This window comes from Anguilla rostrata, chromosome 3, assembly GCF_018555375.3.
Source record: "Anguilla rostrata isolate EN2019 chromosome 3, ASM1855537v3, whole genome shotgun sequence".
Classification (NCBI taxonomy): domain Eukaryota; kingdom Metazoa; phylum Chordata; class Actinopteri; order Anguilliformes; family Anguillidae; genus Anguilla; species Anguilla rostrata.
The window spans coordinates 56633572-56656485 of record NC_057935.1 but is presented as its reverse complement, the minus strand read 5'-3'; the positions used below and the strand labels follow the sequence as shown (position 1 = coordinate 56656485).

Sequence of the window (22914 nt, the reverse complement as noted above, 5' to 3'; positions counted from 1 at the left end):
GATGACTGTTCATGAGTTGACTTGTCTGTTGCATTCCAGACACATCCAGCTATCTTACAGTCTTCCTGATGGAAGACATGTAACACCATTGAAATTCTGTCTGGGGGGGGCAGGAAATGTTTTTTCCCTTGTGGCTCTTTGTTCGCTTCCTGACGCTAATCATATTTGGCACCCCTACCACAAGTTCACAGAAATGAAAATAAAAATAGACAATGTTTTTCAGGGATACAAACAGGGAAATGTGTGGAAGGTTGCGTATATCCCTGAGCTGAACCGCAGCTAAAAATGGTTATTGAATTTTTGAAATATCTATTTGGATTTGGAAAATAGTTTACATTCTGTTCTTTTTTAATAAAAAAATTGCTTTCAATTTGCTGATATTGTTGATAAAAAAAATGTTTATAAAAACAACATGTGAACTTATGCATGTTGTAATCAGTCAAATTATGCAGTGACCTCATTCTCTATGGTGGCCTGTGGGTCATACACAGTACGTTATTTGAGGTAGCCTTGGGAACGCGGTTCTCGGAACATCAAGTTAAAACGGGAAATTCCTTGTATCTGAAAGTCTGATAGACCGTAGCTTGAAAGACCATTAAAGTAAAATTATAGGGCTGTTGAGTCCAAGTGAGGCAGTCATTTTCAGTATATTCACATTAGGCCCCCGCACATCTCATTGCGTAAGATCAGCTCCTCTGGTCGATCAGGCATTTGCATCCTGTCTGTGCCAGTTATGTAAGTAATGCAGCCCTGCAGCACAATGCCTGCAGCAGAGCAGAATGAAATGAAGCCATGGTTGACTACATGCATTTGAAAGATGTGTTTGCCAGTTGGTATTCTCCTCAGTTTATGGGGGATATTGCAGCAATGGGAAAGGACTACAGATGTGATAGGGTATTCCAAGGTTTGGCATAATTGTTTTTTAAACTGAAAGTGATGCTTAAAAATGAAAGTCTAATTAATTTCAGACATTATTCCAAAAAAAAAAAAAAAAAGCTGGAACAAAACATTAATCTTTGGTTGGCTCTGGAGTTTACACAAATGGTTGTTCTCATAAGCTTTACCATATGGGGTGAATCTTGGAGTTGAAGTGAGTGGGTGAGATTACAGCACAGAGGACACATAGACAGCAGCCACGGAACAAATGGCTCATCTCAGAATCTTTCCACAGGCTTTCATTTTCTGCAACCTTTCACTTCCTTTATTCACCAGTCATCACACACCAGCTTCCCTTCTCAAATGCATTGCCCATACCTTTGACCCCTTTGCACTGGTGACCATAGCAATAACAAAAGTCTTTACTATGGCAACGTATGTGTACATGTTTGTTTATTTGTGTGTGTGTGTGTGTGTGTGTGTGTGTGTTTGTTTGCTTGCTGTTGACAGTAACTTCATTAATAACCAAGAGGGAGAAGTGGAGCCCACTGTGGTGGAAAATAAATACAACATGACATTGTTTAGTAAATGTGATCCTTCCTTAAAACATTACACTTGTTAATAATAGAGAAATAAAATATTTGAGACACAAACACAATTAAATTATTATATGTAACATAATTCTACACCATGCAGCAGGAATCTTGACTAGACTTGACTTGAGCAGACATTGATTGGCCTGAATTCAATCAATATTGTGTATGATGATTCACAGTTAAAATGCTGAATTTGTTTTCTTTTTCACAAGAATGGTTTGGTGAGTTAAAGTTCATGATAGCTTAACTCTAAAAATAAACCAGGGTATGTGTATTTAGCTGTGAGGTCAATCTGGGGTTTGTTTTGAAAAGCATTTTTGTTAAGATCGACCATAGAATATCATTGCAACAATTTTGCCAATAGGTACTTAAAATAGTTAAAATAGTGACTGAGGTAGTTAAAATACTGATTGATCATGTTACTTTTCATGGGAAGTCCAGTTCTGAAACATTCATTTTGAGCTGTCCTGCTTGTGAAATGTCCATCCAAGTTGAAATTACCCAACAAGTTATGTGGCAATACTCTGCCTCTGTACTTTCACTAAGTGCAATTGTGAGCATTGCACAAGAAAACTGTAGATTCTTCGTGTATTAGGACAGATTGGAGAAACAGAAGGCTGGGTATTAAAATATTAGGTAGAAAATACATTAATAGAATGGAAATATTTGAGAACTGGAAGAAAAATCATTAAAAAAGAGAATAAATAAAGAATGTCTGTGTGTGTGTCTGTGTATGTGAATGAGTGTGTGTGTGCATGCATTGATGTTCAGCATGGGGGTAACACACGGTAGCCATGCACGAGTCACCATGATGAATGACCGTGTTATCACTGACACATGATGGTTTCTCAGGGAATGTGGTGCTTTCTCACTGGAGTTAGAGGACGTTTATGCACTTTCACTACCTAACATTTAATAGGAATTTGAGTGTACTGTAAATGTATTCTCTCAGTCAGCAACTGGGTTATTTTTTGTCATCATTATTTTTATTATAAAATCTGTTAAACAATATACAGAATTCAGACAGGATGAGATATGATCAGCAGTATTAAAGTATACAGAATCTTTGGATCGGACACCCCCCACCTCGAACACACACACACACACACACACTTTTTATCCCCCCTTTTTTCTTTAATGTTACTCATCGATGATTCTCAGATTGGGCTGCTTTGTCACCTTCACTAAAATGATTTAGTCACAGTCTTTCTCCTGTGTGATGTGTATGCCAACACAATGTAGAAAAAAATAGGACGTTTTCTTGACACACACTAGATTTCAAGCCTTTATTTCAAAACAAGGGGAAATGAATTCACCTTAAACTTATGTGTCATGAAATCGCAGAGGCTTGCTTTGAAGAAATGAGAGAAAAGTTCAGACAGTGATAGAGACACATCTGTCTGGTCTGATGAGATGATGCTTGACACAAACATACTAAAACCACTTTAATTATTTCATTATGTCTATAAAAATAATGATGTATCCTGGCCAGCTTAAGAAAATTAGAAGCTGAGGCCTGATGTTTAAAAGGTCTTTCATAAAAAACTCACAAAAACTGAGTTGCATTAAAAAAACACTTGGCTTTTCTCCAGATTATGTTCCCATGTGTACGTGAGCGTAACTTTGGTTAATTGTTTTTCCAGTGTGGTCCTGGTCTGTTGCCCAGGGTTACAGTGACTACTCTGTGTTCCAAAGTGAATTCCCTTGCTCATCCTGATGTGGAATGTAGTGGGTGTCCCCAATCCATTCACAACCAAATAAGGAATGCCCCAAGTCAATGCAGGAGGATAATGATTTGTGAGTTCTTTGACAACACTATTGCAAAGCATCACATTTCAGTTTTCTAAATAACACAGTTGTCTTTACATACAATTTAATTATAAACACCATGGGTGTATTAAACAAGACAGATTTAATTAGTCCTATACAAACAAATCTAATTAGAGGGGCACTTTTGGAAAACTTGCTTGCGAATGTTTGTGTGAAAGAGTATTAAGAGTATGAACAGCCTTACACAACACTCATGTGTTTAATGAAACAGTTGATGAGGCATTGAGATACAATAAGCTGTAATGCAGTCTATAGTGGCTGAATGTTCTTGTGTTTATGTGATGATGTAACTAGGTTATTAACTTAAACGGAACACATTACAGTGTACACAGAACATCAACAGTTAAAAAAAAAACGGCTATTAAAACTTCATCCATCATGACATCAGTTCCTTGTGCTTTTCATTTCACTTTCTCTCTTTATTTCACTTCATGGTTTGGTGCCTTGATTTCACCACTCGTTACTGGTTTCCATGGAGATGGGTGGGGATCTGATATCATGGAAAACTTTGAGATCTCACCTTCTTATTTATGCTTGTCTGAGCAGGTTACTTCAGTCTGGAAATTATTTTTTACATAAGGTGATCTTGCCCAAAGTATATATATGTTTGTATAGATAAATCCCTATGAACACACATGTTGTGGAATAATCTCAGTGCAGGGTGTTTCATTTATATTTTCTTTTTTGGTGATTCAATGTTAATTTCTCACAAGGAATAGAGGCCTTCTTTGAGTGAAAAATACCACTTCATCCTCTTTATGCAGGGAGATATGTGTTGCTGGCCAGTATCCTTGCTCAAAGTTTGGGAACAGGACGCACTGTGACCCATTGTATAGTTGTGGCTAACTTCTCAAGGGCGAGCCTCCCTCCCACTGTATATTACTGGCTGTCTAAAGCAAATAACCAACTATAACCAACTGATGCATCAGACCTGTCTTGCCTTTTGTACCAAACACATTTCTGGCCAGTATTAGTTTCAAACAGATTATATTAGATATATATTGTATAAGTAGCATTCATTTGAATCCAGGTCTAAGCCCTTTAAAAAAAAGTGAGTTTCCATTATTTTATCCACACCCTGGTGTGTTATGGGGGAATATCTGGGGTGGTGTGATGTATCTCTATGCCAAATATCTGTTTTCGTTAGTGTGTAATTTTTTTCATATATTTCTGAATGATTTTTATTAATGGAAAAATACTAATTGAAACTTTGTATCTTGCATGTAGGGGGGTACAACAAGGACCAATGTTGATGGAATATGCTGAAGCTGGCTTGTATGTGTTTTGTCTTCATATATCCAGTGTTTTTGCATATGCTCATTCAGTTTACCATAGCTACAGGCACCTGTTACTTGCCTAGCCACAATATAATGCTATAATCTAATCACAGCCTTATGATTATGAAATTAGAAGTAATATTTGTTTGAAAAAAAAAAACATTCTTGCCTATAGGCATAATACAAGACAAATGTTTATACGACTACCATATATCACTATAAAACCTCTTGATCCCTTGGGAGAGCACGCTGCACCCCCATATGGTGATGCACTGTGAGTTCAGATACACAGCACTGTCTCTAAATAAACTATATATTACATCTCTAAGTGTGGGACTAAATAATTTTTTTTATTTTTATATATATATATATATATATATATATATATATATATATATATATATATATTCATTTAATGAGAAATCTCCTTCCGGTCCTTTATGCTCCTTCTCTTGTCTTTGTTTGTCTCTCTGGACATGCAGAAAGCCCGTGTGAATACTATGACATGTAATGTTGGCAGTACTGGAAGATTTCTGGTATGCTGATGCATTAGTCACATCATCAGAAAGAAACAGAGAGCAATAGGGGCTGAGAAGGGGTTACTGGCACAATATTGTGAATGGAAACTAGGCGCATTGAAAAAACTGGCCAAAATTTAGACAGTCACAGATGAAAGAATGTTGATTTTCAATTCTAAGAGTGGGAGTGAGGTCAGGCAAGCTTTCCCATTGATGTGTGAAAGCCCCATTGAGGAAACCCATGACTGAACATATTTTTTAAAAAGACGTCAGTTTACAAAAAAAGATGTCTGTGTTTTCATGTGTATGTGTGTATAAGCCTGGGGGAGGAAGGGGGTGGGAGGGGGCTATATCAGACACTAAGATGACTTCATGCACACTAATGACTTCTGTGCTTGTCTGGGGGGGAGGAGTCTCGGGGTAGTGTGCCTCTATATATAGCCAGCAAACTCAGACTGTACTAGTGCTTGTCTAACATAGAAGGAAGACTGGACTGCAAACACTGAAATTTTCTCAGACCTATAAGTCAGCTATTCAACCACAAGGTAAAGCCTCTTACAATACATTCAGTTTTACTTCAGATTCCTTTTCATCATGTTGCATGTTTTAAAGGAGTGGATTTTTCTTGTTTAAAACAGTTTAAATTGTTGTAATATACATTTATTATGCAACAAAATTAATTTTACTATTAATACCCATTAACATTTTGAATTTATAATATAATATTATTGAAGTTACTCTGACAAGTACATCAACATAAGTGAAAAATGCTATTGTGCCTTATTAAAATCTAGTTTTTTGCCATTATTCACTGTGCTGTCCCTTAAAAAGTATAAACCTATTACGTACAGCTGAATATAACAGAACGTCTCTGTTGGCTGCCAGTAAGCTGGCCAGCAAAGTGTGATTTGACAATTCAGGCGAAGTGTCATGAGTCAAGGTGAACAAATAAATCTGAAAGGGAATGACGCTTGAGTGGTGGGTGTGCTATTTACAATCCAGGCAGTGGCACAGACACATACAAATGCTGTCATTATACTACTTTTTGTAGACATTTCTCAAAGAAAACGGAGTTTAATAACTTTTCCAAAGTGCTTATTTTAGTTTTTGTGTAAGGAAGTTGAAAGTGTTTTTTGCTTTAAATTTTTTTTTTTAACTTTTAATGGTGTAAAATTGCATGTATGTTACACATTAGACATTCCATGTGGAAAAAAAAGAAATTAAAATGAGATTATGAAAGACTTTGATTTATTTTCCCCTCATGCAGTTGTTTCATAACCCCAGATTTACCGTTCCTGTTAATCATAAACAGCTGCTGCAGCAGCGGCATAATGAGAAACATGCTTTTTCTTGGATCACTTCCACAAATGCATTCTACAGCCGGCACAGAAATGAACAACATAAGCGGACCATGTAACATCAACATATTTATTTAAATCAAGGTCATCTACATCTTTGCTTGGAACATTATCTTCCTTAACGTTATTTTTGTCGTTGGTTACTACATCCAGGCTTATTTTTAGATATAAATATAATTGCAGTTCTTAAGAGAGATTACATACTTATATATGTTTGTCTTTGCCTCCCTTTCTCACATCACAGGATGCTGTATGTGTTCCTCTGGATATCCTTATGCCTGTGCCGGATGGGGCTATGTAACATCCTACAGGAGAAACAGACAGATTTTGGACTGCGAGTCTTCTCTGAGGTGTCCCATTCCTCCCCCGACCAGAATCTTGCTTTCTCCCCATATGGCATCTCAAGTATCTTGGGAATGGCCCAGCTTGGTGCATCTGGCAGCACACTGAAGGCCCTTACATCTAGTATGGGCTTCTCCTTGCAAGGTAGGTACAAATGCAGAATGGAGAAATTATTTACACAATCACACTGTAAAATAATGTCCTTTAAGACTATGAAGGTCGCTACAGTCCCACTACATTCTGGCTGGCTTTATTACATGGTACATTAACCTATGCCACTAGACTTGAGAGGCTAATTAATTGCTCTGTGGTTGATTTTTTTTGCCTTCTCTCCATGTCACTTCTCTACTTTCTTCAGAGCGCGGGGCGCCTCGACAGCAACGTCTCATACAGAGGGACCTGTCAAGAGAGGATGCAGTGCAGTTAATAAGTGGGGTGATGGTGGATCGCAAGCTGAGTCTGGAAAAATCCTTCCGCAGGGGGTTAGGCAAAGCCTACCAGAGCACACCAAATCAGCTGGACTTTTCTGAGCCGGAGACCGCCCTAGCAGTTATCAACGCCTGGGTAGCTGACTATACAGAAGGTGTGACCCGCTGCAGTGTCAGCTGTTGACTCATGCAGTAATATACATCAACTCATACACACGTGCTCAAGCATGTGCACGCACACGCACACGCACACGCACACACACACACGCACACACAATCACAATCTTTGTGCATATTGTTGATGTAATCATATTCTTCTTCTCTCTCAGGAATGATTCCTGACTTCCTCTCCTCCGGCGCTCTCACTGAGGACACTCGGCTGGTATTGCTCAATGCCATCCACTTCAGGGGCCTTTGGAAGGTGCCCTTTGACCCCCGAATGACCCAGGAAAGACTTTTCCACTGTGCCAATGGGAGCTCTGTGCCTGTGCCTATGATGAGTATCACCCAGCGCTTCAACTATGGTGAGTGTTGGTCATTGGATTTCCATCTTGCTATTTTTGCTATTCTTCTATTTTTCTTCTAATTTGATGTATTTCTGTATTATTTGTTAACTTAATTAAATAAGAACAGATAGGAAGACTGCCATAATCTGCAATATGAATACAAAACAGAAAATTCTACATTCTACAAGTCTACATTTACCCCCCTTCTCTTCACAGGTGACTTTGTGACAGAAGATGGCGTGGATTATGATGTGATTGAGGTTCCCTATGAAGGAGATTCCCTGAGCATGCTCCTAGTGTCTCCTTTTGAAGAAGATGTACCACTTTCTGCTCTAACCAAAGGACTTGGAGGAAAAACTCTGCAGCAGTGGAGAAACGGACTGAGAAAAGTCAATCGACAGCTGGCACTACCCAGGTGAGAAATTAAAAAAAGATTATGGGCTATAATATCACAAAACACTGCTGATTTAGGGTATTTATCTTGCTTCACAGTATCTCCTTTTGGCATCTAAGTCAGTATGAGCCATTTTGGTATCTCAGCCTGTATTTATATCATATTCATTTGTGTGTATGATTCTCTCCAGGTTCACTATTGATACACAACTGGACCTGAAGCCTGCACTCACTCAGATGGGACTGGGCAATCTCTTCAGCCAGAAGAATGCTGACTTCTCACGCATAACCAGTGAGTGTCCTGCCCATGTAGGGAGCTGTATGTTTTCCACAGTTCTATGCTTTATGAAACCAATGCTGCACTAACTCTCTTCGGTGTCTTTTTGGACTCCCTTATTCCATCTCTCATGACCTCATACTGGCCAGTGGTGTCTCATAACTTGATTTCTCACTTCCTCTTCATGATCTTATGGCCTTTGCAATTCATAGACAGAATCAATACATTTAAAATGGATAATAGATATTTCTTAAATGTCATATGTATAGATGTCATATGTATATTGTCATGAGCGTGTTTTAAGCAGTCATCAGAACATTAACACCAACAAGCTAGGGTTGACATGTTGTGTGTTTTAGGCTTTACGCTTTGTCTAACTCTTTGTTTATATTATCTGATGACATATTAATCTGTTTTTACCTGCTTCATACTGTTTGCAGCCTCCCGTCCCACCCTTCTGCTTCCCTGTCTGTGTTCAGGAGATCTATATATTTAGTATATCCTTTGCTATCTTTGTTTACATTCACCTAACCCCCCCACCAATACCTATGCTCTTTTTCAGCTGAGGAGCCGTTGTGTGTGTCAAAGGTTCTCCAAAGGACAAAGATTGAAGTAGATGAAGAGGGGACTAAGGGCTCTGCAGCCACAGGTATTGTCATACATCTCACTGCCATTATTGTTATTTAAACACCAGAAACACAAGAACATGGAGGAACTGCCTGTATTACTACATTGATGTAATGCAATGTCTATAAAGTTTAACTTCTGAAATGTTGATTTTATTATTTTGCATTTAGAAGATTCAGTAGTCAAGCCTGCTTGATTATACCACTTACACTTTTTACTAGCAAGTCAAATATACAAATATTTGCCATGTCATGTACCCCAACCAATTCACATGGTCACCAATGAGCAATATTATCCTGTCCTAAAGTGTGGTATATGGTCATTGATTTTGCTCTTTCCTATGTGTCCTCAGCTGCTATCATCTTCTCACGAATGGCTGTTGAAGAGATAACCTTGGACCGACCATTCCTCTTCCTTATCCAACACAAACCCACTGGTGTGTTTCTAGATACTTTTATTCCTCCAGCCTCATTTCTTCTCTTTCCATATGACTGACCTGCCTCACTTCTATTTGTTTTTTGTCTTGCATAATATTTTTCTTTCCATCTAACATAGATTTTTCCTTTTTGCCGATTTCAGGTGCTGTTCTGTTTATGGGTCAAGTCAACCAGCCTCAGCAACACTAGGCCCCAATCTCAAGATGCAGACCATCAGTAAACATTAAAGACATTCCACTGACAGGCACATCTGTCATTGAGACTACTAATTATCAAAACAACAAAAAATTTCTAATTTTGAATTATTAGCCATATGTAGTGACTACCCGTGGTGTGTGTGCAGTTGGGAACAGGTATTCTTTATCATTTTTTCCCTCTTGGTCATTTTATCATCTAGGAAATTTTCTCTATCCATCATTAACTAATTATTACACAAGACAGTTTATTTGGTCATACTTTTTATGCCTGTTGCCTAGCAGAGACATACAATGCAGGGAGCAACCACTGCAATGATTCAATTTATTTTTACAAGATAAAAACAAGATAAATTCAATGGTCATATGTCGCCATTTTAAAAATTTGTAAGATCAATATGATTTTTTTTTAAAACCAGGCCAAGTCACTAAGGGAAAACTAGGTGCAACTAAGTGTATTCATTCATTTATTCAAGGGGGGAGAGACTATATTTTCATAATCAGAGAGTGGTTTGTCTTTATAATGTTTATTTTGTTAATGTTATTTATGAAGGCATCATATGACCAAGATGATTTGATTTTTAAGAGACGCAACTGAAGAAGAAAGATTCTGAAACAATGCACTGTAAGTAGGAGTAAGATGAGATTTGAGGTTCTATGGAATCAGGACTGACAGGAGTGCTTTCAAGAAGAGGCTTTGAATACTGAAACAAAAACCAACACTATTTTTTTTATTCTTCTGTTCCTGAAAACGTGTATCCTGATTGTTTGTAATTCATGAACTAGTTTCATATGTATTTGAAGTTGAAGCTTGAAAAGAGCAATTTGAAACCTGCTCATTCAACTGAATGTAACCTGAAGAAAAAATGAGATGTATGTATTTTTTTCATTTTGTTATTGATAATTTTGTTTATTTTCATACTGGTTCTTGTTGAAAGAAAATGTTTCAAAAATTGTATATTTTATATATATTTATATATTTATTTAAACTGGAAATAAATTGACTATATACATTATGTACGTATACTGTTATCGAATCTAAAGCCCATTGTGATACCCATTTCCATTTCGAATACATACACCCTTATACATGTAGATATTATGCACATCTACAACGTAGCATCGTCTCCGTGGTAACCAACTCATTCTACTGTACGTAAACCCAGCGCTGTAAATTCGCGACATTCTGTCGCATTATGCGGCCTCCGTAAGCAGTGCACAATGCGCATGTCCGTGAGGAACGACTGTTTCACTCCATTCAGTCGCTGTAGGAGTTAGTTTACTCGAACTCAAACACGTCTATGTCCAAGAAACTTGCAATGTTAACATTTTTAGGGTCCAGGTGAAGAATATTTAAACAATCAGTTAGTTCCTGAACATCGGGAGCTGAGCTAGATAGCTAGCTAGTCACCTTAGCTAATTGTAAGAAGCCGACAAAATGGTAAGTAGGATAGCCAGGTAACATTAGGTAGCTATCGATAAGTTAGCTAGCTAATGCTAGCTGACTGTAACGTTAGCTAGTCTAATAGCTGAGTGTATTTATACAGATAGCTAAGATATATTTATATTTTTGCTTCAAATCGACTTCCACAGCTCATTGTGCTCAACAGTTATGTAGATGTCGCTGTCTACTCAGCTAATGTAGCTAGCTAGTAGTTACCTATCTAACTGATAAACACTTGCTAGCTCGTCAAGTAAAATAGTCTTGGCGAATGGCTAAAGTGAACCCGTTTTGACAGCTGATACAGGACTGAAAAAGAGTCGGTCAAGCAGACGATGACATCCGCCAAGGTCTCAGGTAGAGATAGCTAGTTGGCTAACGACCTACAGTTGAGTACGTTTTGCTAACTGTTAATGTTATTTAGCAAACCTTTTAAGAAGAAGCTAGTTTAGTTTAGCAAGATAAACGGCTTGCTTGCTTTTGCCTGGATTCTGTCCACTTCATTTAAAGGTTTGTAGCTATCTGTTTTTTATGTGTTCTAATTGTGCCATCTGCGGAGAATTGGTTAGAAAGTAGCCAACATTAATTTTAGCTAGCAATCAAGCTAGCGGTCGAAACCCAGTCCACCGAAGCTAGGTTCAGTTGCAAGAACGTGTTCGTGCTTGTATTTTGAACGAATAAAAATGAATCTACTTAGCTAATTGTCGAGCTGTGCTCAATTGTAGTATGTAATGGTTTTACGAAAAACATAGATACTGAGGACACTCAGTATAGCTATTGCACAAAGCAGGAAATGGCAGGAGTGGGTGTGTCTTGACGGAGAAAGAAGGCATAGAGTACTTGAGAACAGAACAGTCCTGTGCTTGAAATGCGATCAAAAGTTTTTGACAATCTGGAAGCATGTCTCTAAACCTCTTTGAACGAACAATTCACTGGAAAAAATTAATGATGTTCAATTGCCTGAAAAAGCTACAGGGTTTGCAAAGTATAGAAGAAATATACAAATTTACAATCTGTCATCGGGAAACTTAATTTCCCTTTGTTCTAGTTTCCTACTGCAGTGTATGGGTCTCCAGTGCGTATATTGGTATTCATATCAGTTGACATGGGTTATGTTTTATGCAACTGTTTAATTGAATTCTGATCAGGAGTTGCATGTTGGCTATTCATATGATGTTTATTCAATATAGTTTGCCCATTTAGACAAATAGTATTTGTTTAATTAGGCAAAATCAGGGCAACCGTGTTTTATTGATCTAGGCCTACTAAAATCTACAAAAATGTAGGCATAGAAGATGGTTGTTCTTTTATATGTTTTGTTGCTTATTTAATTAAATTTTTTGCCTGTCTTTGTCTTGGGTAACTGACCATTGTGTCATTTTTTAACTCGATTGCACCTCACTGGTAGCACCATGCTGTAAAGCTGTGATCATTCACTGAGATTGCATGATAACATTTAATTGTTTACTAATTCTACCTGAAAGGTCCCCACATGTTACTTGCTGCCTTTTTTGCATTCCCCATGAAATCAGATGACTCATTACTGGCAACATTTTGTGAAAGCTCAGATTATTGCCCTTAGCTCCTTTTTGCATTATGCTGGTTAATGTTAGCGAGCTTTAATCACAGATATTTCCACCTGCACGCTAGAAAGCAGTTATTTTTCTATAAGTAGGCTAGCTATTTTTAGTTTGCCAATAGTGGAATTTTAATTAGCATTGAAAATTGGTCAGTTTTTTAGTTTTTCTTATTAATCAGGATCCTTTTGTCTGCGTACTTGTTAATTAATTCAATAAATAATCGATAACAATCATTTTAAGACGAAATTCAAGTTTTCTCAAGTCTAACCTCAGTAAATTTCAAGAGCAGCTTACCAAAATTCCCCATTAGGGGTCAGTGTGTTCCTTCATGACACTGTTTGTAATGGAGGGTTAAAATAATTTCAGAGGTTTATATAATATAAATCATATGTTGTATGTTCCTCTGTGCATAAACCTCTGTCTCTCTTTCTTATTGTCAGATTAACATAAAGAAAAACACAACCTTACAGCTGTAAGTAAAGGATATTAGTTCTAGTTTTATTGTGAAATTCTTGTGTGTTTGTGCAATTTGTCTGGTTTATGTAGGTCCCAGAAGTGTAGGGAGTGTGGTGATATGCCCATGTATTTGTTCCACAAAGACTAGCTTGAAAATGTAGTACAGCTATCTATCTGCCCTCCTGTGTATTACCCTATTCACGTGCCATCTTAATTATTGCATGAATTATTTCATTGTAAATGTGCATTTAGGCCTATGCGTTTAGTGTACTAAATATTCCCTATCAGCCACATAACTTGGTGGAGGGAATGCCTACCATCCCAGTCAGCATTGAGGAATTATTTGTTTAATCCTCAGTTGGCACTGTAGCATCAAATGTGAAGTTGGGCCTACAGCATGAACTGTAGTGATGAAAAAATGTTTGGATTGGGCTTGGCCCAGATAAGTGCACTGCTCATTTCTTTTTTCCTTTCACAGGGAGCTATTTTTACATAAAATGACCTCTTTTACTCTCTCGATGACAGATACCTCACATCAAACCCCTGGCCCTATCCTCAGGCTATTACACATACACACACACGCACGCGCATGCGCACGCGCACGCGCACGCACACGCACACACACACACACACAGTTTGTATGATAATTGTGGATTTGGCTATAGCGCAGGTTATGTTACACAAAGTAACCTGCTTCCCAAGAGAGAATTGTCATCCTGTAGAAAATTTTGCATGATAATGTAGACCGTAAGGACCTCACAGACTATGTACAAAATCGCATATGTACAAAAATGCACAGCACAGTATTCATTCTCACTGCTATTTGCACTGTTTATCTTTACAATTTCAAAGTCAGTCATAGATGCATGGGTCCTCTGTTAATTCAGTTATTTACCACTTAAGTTCTATGGTTCTGTCTTTTAGGTTTTATTTTTAAAGAGGGCATACAAATATGTTTCCATGTTCATTCATTCACCCATACTTTTTAAATGCTGATTACTCCTGTGAGCGCTGATCTTCTCTTTCTGTGCTCTTCTGTCTCTGTTATGTGATTGGTTAATGGTGTGGGAATTCCTCACTGTCAGGAGTTTTCTCCATTCAGGCTACAGATAGTTTGAAGGCAGTGTGGTCTAAGTGGAGAAAAGGCCCATTGAGAGAGATGCAGAAATTTGATGTACTTTCTATTTAATGCTCGCTCAACCATGGCTCTTTATTTTAACCCCTATTGAATGCATTTTTGTTACCCCATTAGACTCCCTTGAGTCTCAGTCAGTAAAGGTGGTTGCCACAACCATAGTCTGAGCCCTATAGCCCTGTATGCATTATATCGACTTTGACCAGAAGACCGCAGCAATGGGACACAATTGGTTATGTCCCGCTGAGGTGAAATGGCTTCAAGTTCCCCAATTACATTTTACAATTACACTTTGCAGTTTAGTCTCTTGGCAGAAACATTTACACAAGGCAACTTACAAAAATGACCACCGTGCAAGTGCCTTGTTGAGGCTCATCTAGCACCCACAGGTTATCAGGTGGGAGAGGCATCTCCCTCCAATTGATGCAAAGCTGTCCTGAACTACATTGAGTTGATTGGCGTTAGCCACTGGCTTCTGAATGAGGGTATTAGAAGGGCAGGCTCACTTCAGCTTTAGTGCTCTCTAGTGTGGGTGTAAGTAGTGACGTGATAGTGACTCACGCAGTATTTTTGTACAATTGAGAATTCCAAATTTTAGAGAAAGTTATCTACATTTTAAACATGGTTATTTTTTAAATGGTGTGTTTTAAGAATTGTACATCATTGCTTGTAATATAGTGTACTCTAGAAGATTCTCCAGTTTTTTGGGCATGATTGAAAGGTTGGTTGGGTACTGATTTAGATTGATCATTGTCATAGACAGAATAACTAGTAACAAGGAAAATATGTGATATTGATGTTCATCTTAGCGCACCTTCACTTTAGATCAGCAGTATTTTAATCGTGGTCTCTTGAGTGGTATGTCCTGTTATACCGAACTGCATGTGCACTGTGACAGGCATACAAAGCCATTTTAGACTGACGACCACACTGATGTAAACATTGCCCATGGCTATGTTCCCTTGATCTGTATACATGGTTGTGTTTGTGAAATTCTAGCCTTGGTTTTTTGTGCTCCCAGTCTTTTTCTAACATGACCTTTAATATTTCTGATCCTTCAGGCTTGATTTTTTCATGTGAACTGAAACATTCTTGGAGAAGGATTATCACAAAGAAATGATAAAAGCCTGCATTCCTACCTTCAATTATTTTTGCAAGGCCAGGCATATGTAATGTACGGGTTGGTGGATTGCCTAAAATCTACAGAAAATTGAGTTTCTCTAGGGGGAAAAATGGATCTCCCTTTTATTTTTTCCTATGTCCTTGTTCTGACTCCCTCATTCCAGGTTTTAATGTCAGTTGATTTTAAGTCATTATTTTGTTGAAAATGTCTGTAGTCTGCAAGCTGCACAATATGAAGTTATGCACTGTTCAACCTGTTTCCGGCCCAGTCGTCCCCTTGGTCGTAGGCATAGATGTTGTCCTGTCACACAACCTTGTTTTTAGTTGGCTAATCTATCAAGGCTGTCATGTCACCTTGGTATTGTCTGTGATCTGCAGCTACCCATCCCTTCTGATAGGAATACTTACATTGTGCCATCTCATAACATATTCTCCAAGCGACAGCTTTTCAAATGTGTTCTAGCTTCTCAGCCTGCGCATTAATTGAACCTTTACACTCAGAAATGATTTTGTAATCTACCTTTTTGAGGGAACTGTTACTTTGTGTGAATGTGTCCTGTTTAAATAATGCAATTGTATATCAGGAATCGGAGAGAAAATCTACACAGACAGGTATCGCAGGTTAACGGAATTTCAGTGGCGTAAAACTGTATTAGCGTTTTTTGACCAGCCTATTCTGTCATGTCAGTCTTGGGCATAGATTGAATTATTTCTGCTTTAAGTTACGAGCTTAATTGAGGAACCTGGAAGTTGGGAGCAATAACCCGAAACATATTATAAGTTTCAGCGAGTGGAGTTTCCACACAACGACAGTGCGCTGCAGCAGCCTGGCCCTGTGAAGGCCTCACGGCTGTGGCCTGAGAAGCCTGTCTCAGTCTCGGGCGCATCAGAGCGCGGGGGGTCTGCGTGTTGCGTGGCGAGCGTGCGTAACCGCCTGTGCCCGCTCTCCCCGCGTGCTGCAGATGCGCTTCATGCTGCTGTTCAGCCGGCAGGGGAAGCTGCGGCTGCAGAAGTGGTACACGGCCACGGCGGAGAAGGACAAGAAGAAGATGGTGCGGGAGCTCATGCAGGTGGTGCTGGCCCGCAAGCCCAAGATGTGCAGCTTCCTGGAGTGGAGGGACCTCAAGATCGTCTACAAGAGGTAGCGTCCGCTAACACCACAAGCCGTAAGAATGCACAAACTGTTGAAACAACAGGGTAGACTCATGCATTAGGATGTCTGTTCCAGATGGAACTGTGGCTTCGGTGCTGTTGTGCAGGGTATTCATGTCCTGAGCTGAGATTTTTGTGAGATCTCCTTGATCTCGATCAAAACACAATCCTTACTCATTGGAAAAAAATTGCGCAGTGGTGTCCAAAAATGTTCCCAAGACAGGTTGATGACTTTCCTTTTCCTTGTGTTCATCAATGTGATCTTTTTGCTGGCTATGAAACCTCATTTTAATGGAAATTGCTAATTTATTCATTTCCTCTGTCTCTGCCTGAGCCAGAAGCACAAGAAAAATCAGAACAGCAGCTGGCTGTGTAGGCGAATTAAGCCCCATCAAATGGGTGACTCAAGTTAGGGATAATTCTTACTCATTTATTTGGAAATGGGAAAAACGTTACCTCCTCTAAATAAATTGGACCAGAGATTGTGGAGTGAGGCAGCACAGTTTGTTTTTGTGTCTCTTGGTGCATGGCTCTAACTCCTGTACACTTCCTGCAGGAGGACCTATGGATCATATCCAACACTTTAGGGTGATTGTATCACAACTTTCCTTTGATTACGATTCACCAAAGCGCAGTATGTGTTTCTAGCCATGAGAGGGCCCCAGACCATCACAGTCCTTCAGTTTGTACGTTCTGTACCTAATGCGTAGGCTCACTCAGGTAAGCTGGTATATGCAGTGTTAGGAGGTGGGTGGACAAGATCTGACTCCAGTCAAGACAAACCCATCCGTTTAAGAGTTTTCAGGGTAAAGAAGTCAGGACTGCTACACAAAAGGATGAGGAATTTACTACCATTAACATTGCCTTTGAGCAATTCACAGTGTTATCATGTATTTCACAGTATGTGATGTTATTCACCACCATACAGTTCTATGTGAACAATAGGTAGGCCCGGGTTAAGCTGTTATATTCCTATTTTAAGATGATCCATGTCATCTCTGCTTAAAGGGAATCTCATAACATGTATTTGTGGATATTGCTAATTTATGAGATGAACAATTAAGTTTCCCTCTGTTGTTTGTGTATACATGTAATGCGATGACTATTCAGTTTACTTATGGTACTGATTTCATAGGTTTGTGCTTGTAATATGTTTACACAAAATTATCCTGTCATTTCAATAAAATTTTTTTACTGTGTGTGTGTGTGTTCGCATTAACCTCTCTCCCCTCCCCTCTGCAAATATTTAAGGCAGATATTTTTGTGTCCCTGTGCTTGTGTGTGTGTTTACTGACCCGTCTCTCCTCTATGCAGGTATGCCAGTCTGTATTTCTGCTGTGCGGTGGAGGAGCAGGACAACGAGCTCATTACCCTGGAGGTTATCCACCGCTTCGTTGAGCTGCTCGATAAGTACTTTGGCAGCGTGAGTCACTCGCTCTCCTCCCTTAGTCCGTTCCCTAACTTATTTTTTTACTTACCGTTGCTTCGTGCCTCTGTCTCTGACACGCTCGTATTCTTCCACTTCCTTTCTCTCTCACTCCCCACTCTGTTGCTGTCTTACCGTCTTCTCTCTTTCTTAGTAGAACACGAATCGTTTTCATATGTCTGTGTACCCCCTCTGCCCCTCCCGATCTTGGAGCCTGGGCATTTTCAGTGAAGCCCTGAATCTCCTTAGATACTCATCTACACGGTGACTATTTTCCACACTCCTAGCCACACAGAGTAGAGCGACAGGAGCAGTCGAGCCAATCAGAAGAGTGGCTCCTCTCTCCCTGGGAAAACTGGTAATCTGTACTTGGTGAGCTACGGACCACTTATATTGCAGAAATCCCAGAGATATAGAGATAGATAGGCCAACTCTGTTTCAGTCAAAAACCAAATGTGATTGCACAGTATGCCTTCAATTAAGTCATTGCTACTATTTTGTCCACTAAGGCAGTGTCCTTGGTTAACATGCATTCTGTGGGCTAGCTTTTTGTACTCTGTAGCTATGTATGTAGTTGTATATCTTTACACACAGACCTATAGCAGTTGGCTGTGCTAAATTAATTGCCTATTGTGGCAGTAAAATCCTCTCTGAAACATTATTATTAGTAGTGGTGCAAATTAGTGGCCGTGATTAGGTGATGTAATTTGTGGACAAGTTTTTTTTAGCCCAGTTATTTATTCTTTTCTTGGAATGCTACATCGAATTTGCCTGGCAGACATTGTCTTTTGAAGCATATGCTGCCAGACTTTCCTTTTCACTCCTCTTCCAACTCTGAAACCCAATGTTCTGGAGTATGTGATGCTCTTTTTTTAAGTTTCATTATTATAGCTAACACTAAATAATAGCAACGTTATTCTACAAAATCCTTCACGTTTCATGTAGGCTAACCACCACAGTTATAACTGAGGTTATATTGGTACTCTCTCTCAAAATGATTTCATAACTGACTAGTAATGTTATATTTGCTATTGCTAACAAGTCCATAATATTGGCACACTCTGCGCTTAATGAGGGGCTTGCGCTCTGTAGAAGTTACTCTACAGTCAGCCAGTGCAACTGGCTCATCACTGCATGCATAAGTAGCTTAGTGCTGCACCCTCTTGAGGTTGTGTTAGCAAATTACTAGACGGATCCCTAGTTTATATGAAACAACACTTTTGAGACAAGAACTGAAAATATGAAAAATTCTATACCTGATCAGTTTTTCAGGTTACAGTACCGAAGTTTCAGTGCATCATACAACACTAGTCTAGGCTATAAGGCTCAATTTTACTGGCTGAGTGAACCCAGTAGGTCACATTCTTTCTACAGAAAAAATTCTAGAGGAATTACAAGTAAAATGTAGCAGCAAACAACCCAAATACTCATCCACTGTTCTGCTTCTTTCCCTCAGGTCTGTGAGCTGGACATCATCTTCAACTTTGAGAAGGCTTACTTCATACTGGATGAGTTTCTGATGGGGGGCGAGATTCAAGATACTTCCAAAAAAAGCGTCCTCAAAGCCATCGAGCAGGCGGACCTACTTCAGGAGGTAAGAGGTTGTGTTCAATAGCCAGGGCCATCACAGAAGTCTCCAGAAATGACCATCCAACACTTGTGACCCCTGAATTAACAGGGTCTGATCAGTACATTTGTTGTACTTTATTGTACGTCGCTTTGGATAAACGTGTCTGCCAAATTAATGTAATGTAATACCGGGATGTCAATCACGTCAGGTTTTTGTTTTCATGATTTTTATGCCAATATGAAAGTAGATGTATTTTTGTGAGGGGCACCATGCTAACTTATTCATAATTCATTCATTCATTGAAGTAAATATATGGAATAATATGGATTGAATATAACTTTTTTCCTACTGTTATTTCACTGTTTTATATTCAATGTCATTTTCTTATTTTTTATGGATGTAGCTGACATAGCTGACACAAGCTAGCTACTTACTCCTTGTGTTGCTTACTTGCTTACTGGTTGCCATGTTGAATATTGACTCAATTAATCTCCATGAACAAATCTATAACTCATTCACAATCAAAAAATTGGCTTTGCGGTATCATGCCTGGCACTGCCGATAGGAGTTGCAGTTGCAGTTAAATTACAACTGCAGAGGGCAAAAATTCAAAATGGAAAGAAACAAAGTTTAATTTACAGTCAAATTAGCAAGTGGTGGGTTAAACATTCGACTCAATGTAGTCCCAATGGACAATATAGTTGCACCATCATAATTCATGTTGGTGAAATTTCCTATTTTAAAGTAAGAACTTCTTCCAAACGGGTAAGAATAATTTTCCATTTAATGGTTTGTACTTAATGAATGTATTTTTTAACTTGTTTACATTTTTTTTCTGTTTTACTAATGGAATTATTCCTTTTTCCACAGGAGGACGAGTCTCCAAGAAGTGTACTGGAAGAAATGGGACTAGCATAGGCAAATTTTAACATAAGCCTTTTTTAAATAAGGCAAGAGGAGTTATGGGACTGTTACCTATTGGAAGGGAAGGGTTAAAGTGTGTGTGTGTATGTGTACATGGGGGGTGGGGAGAGGGGGAATGTAATTTCTTCAACTCTGGTACCACTGGGTTCAACATATGATCTTCTAGAGCCCCTGTTGTCAAAATTGTCAAAAAGCCATTTTAGTAGTCAGTCGTTTTGTTCAGCTCTCTTAAGCTATTTTGGCTTCTGCATCCTGGAAGGTGTCCTAAATGAAATCTATCCGATGACTCATATGATAATCACTGAAATTGTGTGCCATTTTTTTGGTGAAAAATGGCAACACACAACACCAGCTTTTTGTTAAAGCTCTCTGTACATTGTGTTACTATTTAAGGAATCACAGATGGGTCACAAGTTTTAATTTTGATCTGGCTCATCCTTTGAGCTCTTGCAGAAACATATTAACCTCTGTGACAATTGTCATGGCGACAGTGGAGATTCGGGAGTTTTCAACATGAAAAACCTAAACCAGTTTGGAACTGCTAAAAGGGACTTTTCCACCTTGCTGTTGCTTTTTTTTTCTACTCAGGTAATGTGCCTATCTTCTGCCTGCTTCTTTTTTGTTCGCTCTTATGACTCAGTACTTGACATGCATCACTTATCAGGAATTGCTTTTCCATGGGGACCACTCAGATTTGTGACGCTCCTGTGAGTGAGCTCAGCCCTGAGGCAGCTCGCTCGGCCTGTCCCATGTTAATGCGTGTGGGCGACGGAAGCGAATCTGCTTTGCTGCCCATTAGTGGTATCCGTGGTTATGTCAAATGATTGCTCTGCTGCGGCCGCCCCTCCCCCTCGCCCTCTCCTGGCTCTGTGCTGTGCTCTGATCCCGACACCTCTTTCCAGCAGGCCCGGTGCGGGAGAAAGAGCGGTGTGTGTGGAGATGAGATCGGACCGTGGCCGTCAGGGATGCGTTTGCAAAGAAAGGGGAAAGGGTTCGCTTTTAGTTTTGATACCTGTTGAATGCTGGAAAGGACCGGACGAAATAACGGGCTGAGGGAGTGGGGAGGTGATTGGCCATTAAAGTTGCGGTAAATTTCATTTAAATTTAGTCCGTTCTGTGAATTACTGAAAAATTATTAATTTATTGACTATTATGGGAATGTTTCCATTCGTGAATAGCATTTGAACTAATTTCCTGAATTATAAGAATTTGAATTGAATTGACTGCAAACCTGCAGGTCATACCTTTTCTCTAATGAGCCCTAGCCAGTTTCAGGTTCTCAAAAAGGGACATACTTGAAGCAGACACTCACCCCAGGGTGAACACATCATTCAGTAGGCATTGCAATCATTTTGTAGTTTTGAGACTTAAGGAAGGAAGTGAGGTCTGGGTATTAAAACCACATATATAGCACTAATACACATCCGCTGGGACACAAGCACACTGTCCTCATCCTGTTTTCCAGTCAGTCTTTCCAAAGAGGTCTTTAATGTCTTTATTCCTGTATTAAGGGGGGAGAGGAAAAACCAAATTGCAATCAAGGCACATAATATTTTACTGCTTGTATGTGTGTTTGCAGAAGCCTAACTGGACCAGCGTTTAAAAGGGTCCTCTGAAACAGGAGCTATTGTGAATACAGTCCCAATTTTTAAGGGCTCAGAGTGATCATGATTTCTTTTTTTTCTGTGAATACATTGAGGGAGGTGGGAGGTTAGCACAAGGACATATTGATGTGCTATTCTACTGTCAGGAACCTAAAGGGAAGTATATGTGAATGTAATTTTGTAATGAAAATACAAAGCAAAGAAAATAAAATACAAAGCGAAAGCAGTAATGAACTGTTTATTTAACGTGCTTGTGTCATTGAATTTAGTTTTTATAAAATATGTTTTCATAAAATTTGTTTTATATATCATGTAATATGTAATAATATCCTGTATTCAGCCTGTACACTCTTGATTTAACAGTTCACATGTGGTTAAAGTAGTACAGATTCTCAGTTTTTGTTGAGGGGTATTTTTATACTATACTTGATTTTACACTTTTGATTGACTTTGTAGTAAAGGCCAAGGTAGACCTCTTGATGACTACGTCAGTCACTAGCCGCCAGGAGCTGTAGTCGCTGCAGTACAGGCCTGGCAGAGAATCAGCGGAGAAGGTGCGAAGCCCCTGGTAATGTCTGTGGGACACAGACTTCAAGCAGCAGTGCATGCAAAGGATATGTCACCGTGACTACTTTCATTTGCGTAACAGTAATATGTCTCATGTTATGGTGCCTTGACATGGTGCCTATATATAAAAAGTACAGTAATGTATACATGATGAAACCAAAATGTATGAAAACAGCCTTTAATAGAAGCTGAGCATCTGCACTTTAACCACGTGAATTGCTTGATTACATACACTCCATTTCCGAAATTATGTGGACACCCCTTCTAATTAGTGGTTT

General features: G+C 39.0%; 3 protein-coding genes across 5 annotated transcripts in view; all 3 read left to right on the top strand.

Moving 5' to 3' along the window:
- si:dkey-6n21.12 (schwannomin-interacting protein 1) overlaps positions 1–22914 on the top strand; it is a 178923-nt gene that overhangs the window by 25381 nt on the left and 130628 nt on the right. The window lies entirely within an intron of this gene.
- On the top strand, positions 5506–10675 carry serpine1 (serpin peptidase inhibitor, clade E (nexin, plasminogen activator inhibitor type 1), member 1). Its single transcript, XM_064328497.1, has 9 exons — positions 5506–5642; positions 6700–6941; positions 7156–7380; positions 7555–7749; positions 7948–8146; positions 8316–8416; positions 8964–9050; positions 9381–9464; positions 9608–10675. Exons 2-9 carry the CDS (start codon positions 6701–6703, stop codon positions 9652–9654), a joined length of 1179 nt encoding a protein of 392 aa, XP_064184567.1. The 5' UTR covers positions 5506–5642; position 6700; the 3' UTR covers positions 9655–10675.
- ap1s1 (adaptor related protein complex 1 subunit sigma 1) lies at positions 10874–22315 on the top strand. 3 transcript variants are annotated; one of them, XM_064328501.1, is made up of 6 exons: positions 10874–11610; positions 13121–13152; positions 16356–16534; positions 17860–17968; positions 19428–19565; positions 20412–22315. In XM_064328501.1, exons 3-6 carry the CDS (start codon positions 16356–16358, stop codon positions 20457–20459), a joined length of 474 nt encoding a protein of 157 aa, XP_064184571.1. In that variant the 5' UTR covers positions 10874–11610; positions 13121–13152; the 3' UTR covers positions 20460–22315. The 3 variants fall into 3 exon arrangements, with proteins under 3 accessions (XP_064184571.1, XP_064184568.1, XP_064184570.1); XM_064328498.1 differs by lacking the exon at positions 13121–13152 and having other exon boundaries at positions 10875–11100; XM_064328500.1 differs by lacking the exon at positions 13121–13152 and having other exon boundaries at positions 10875–11610.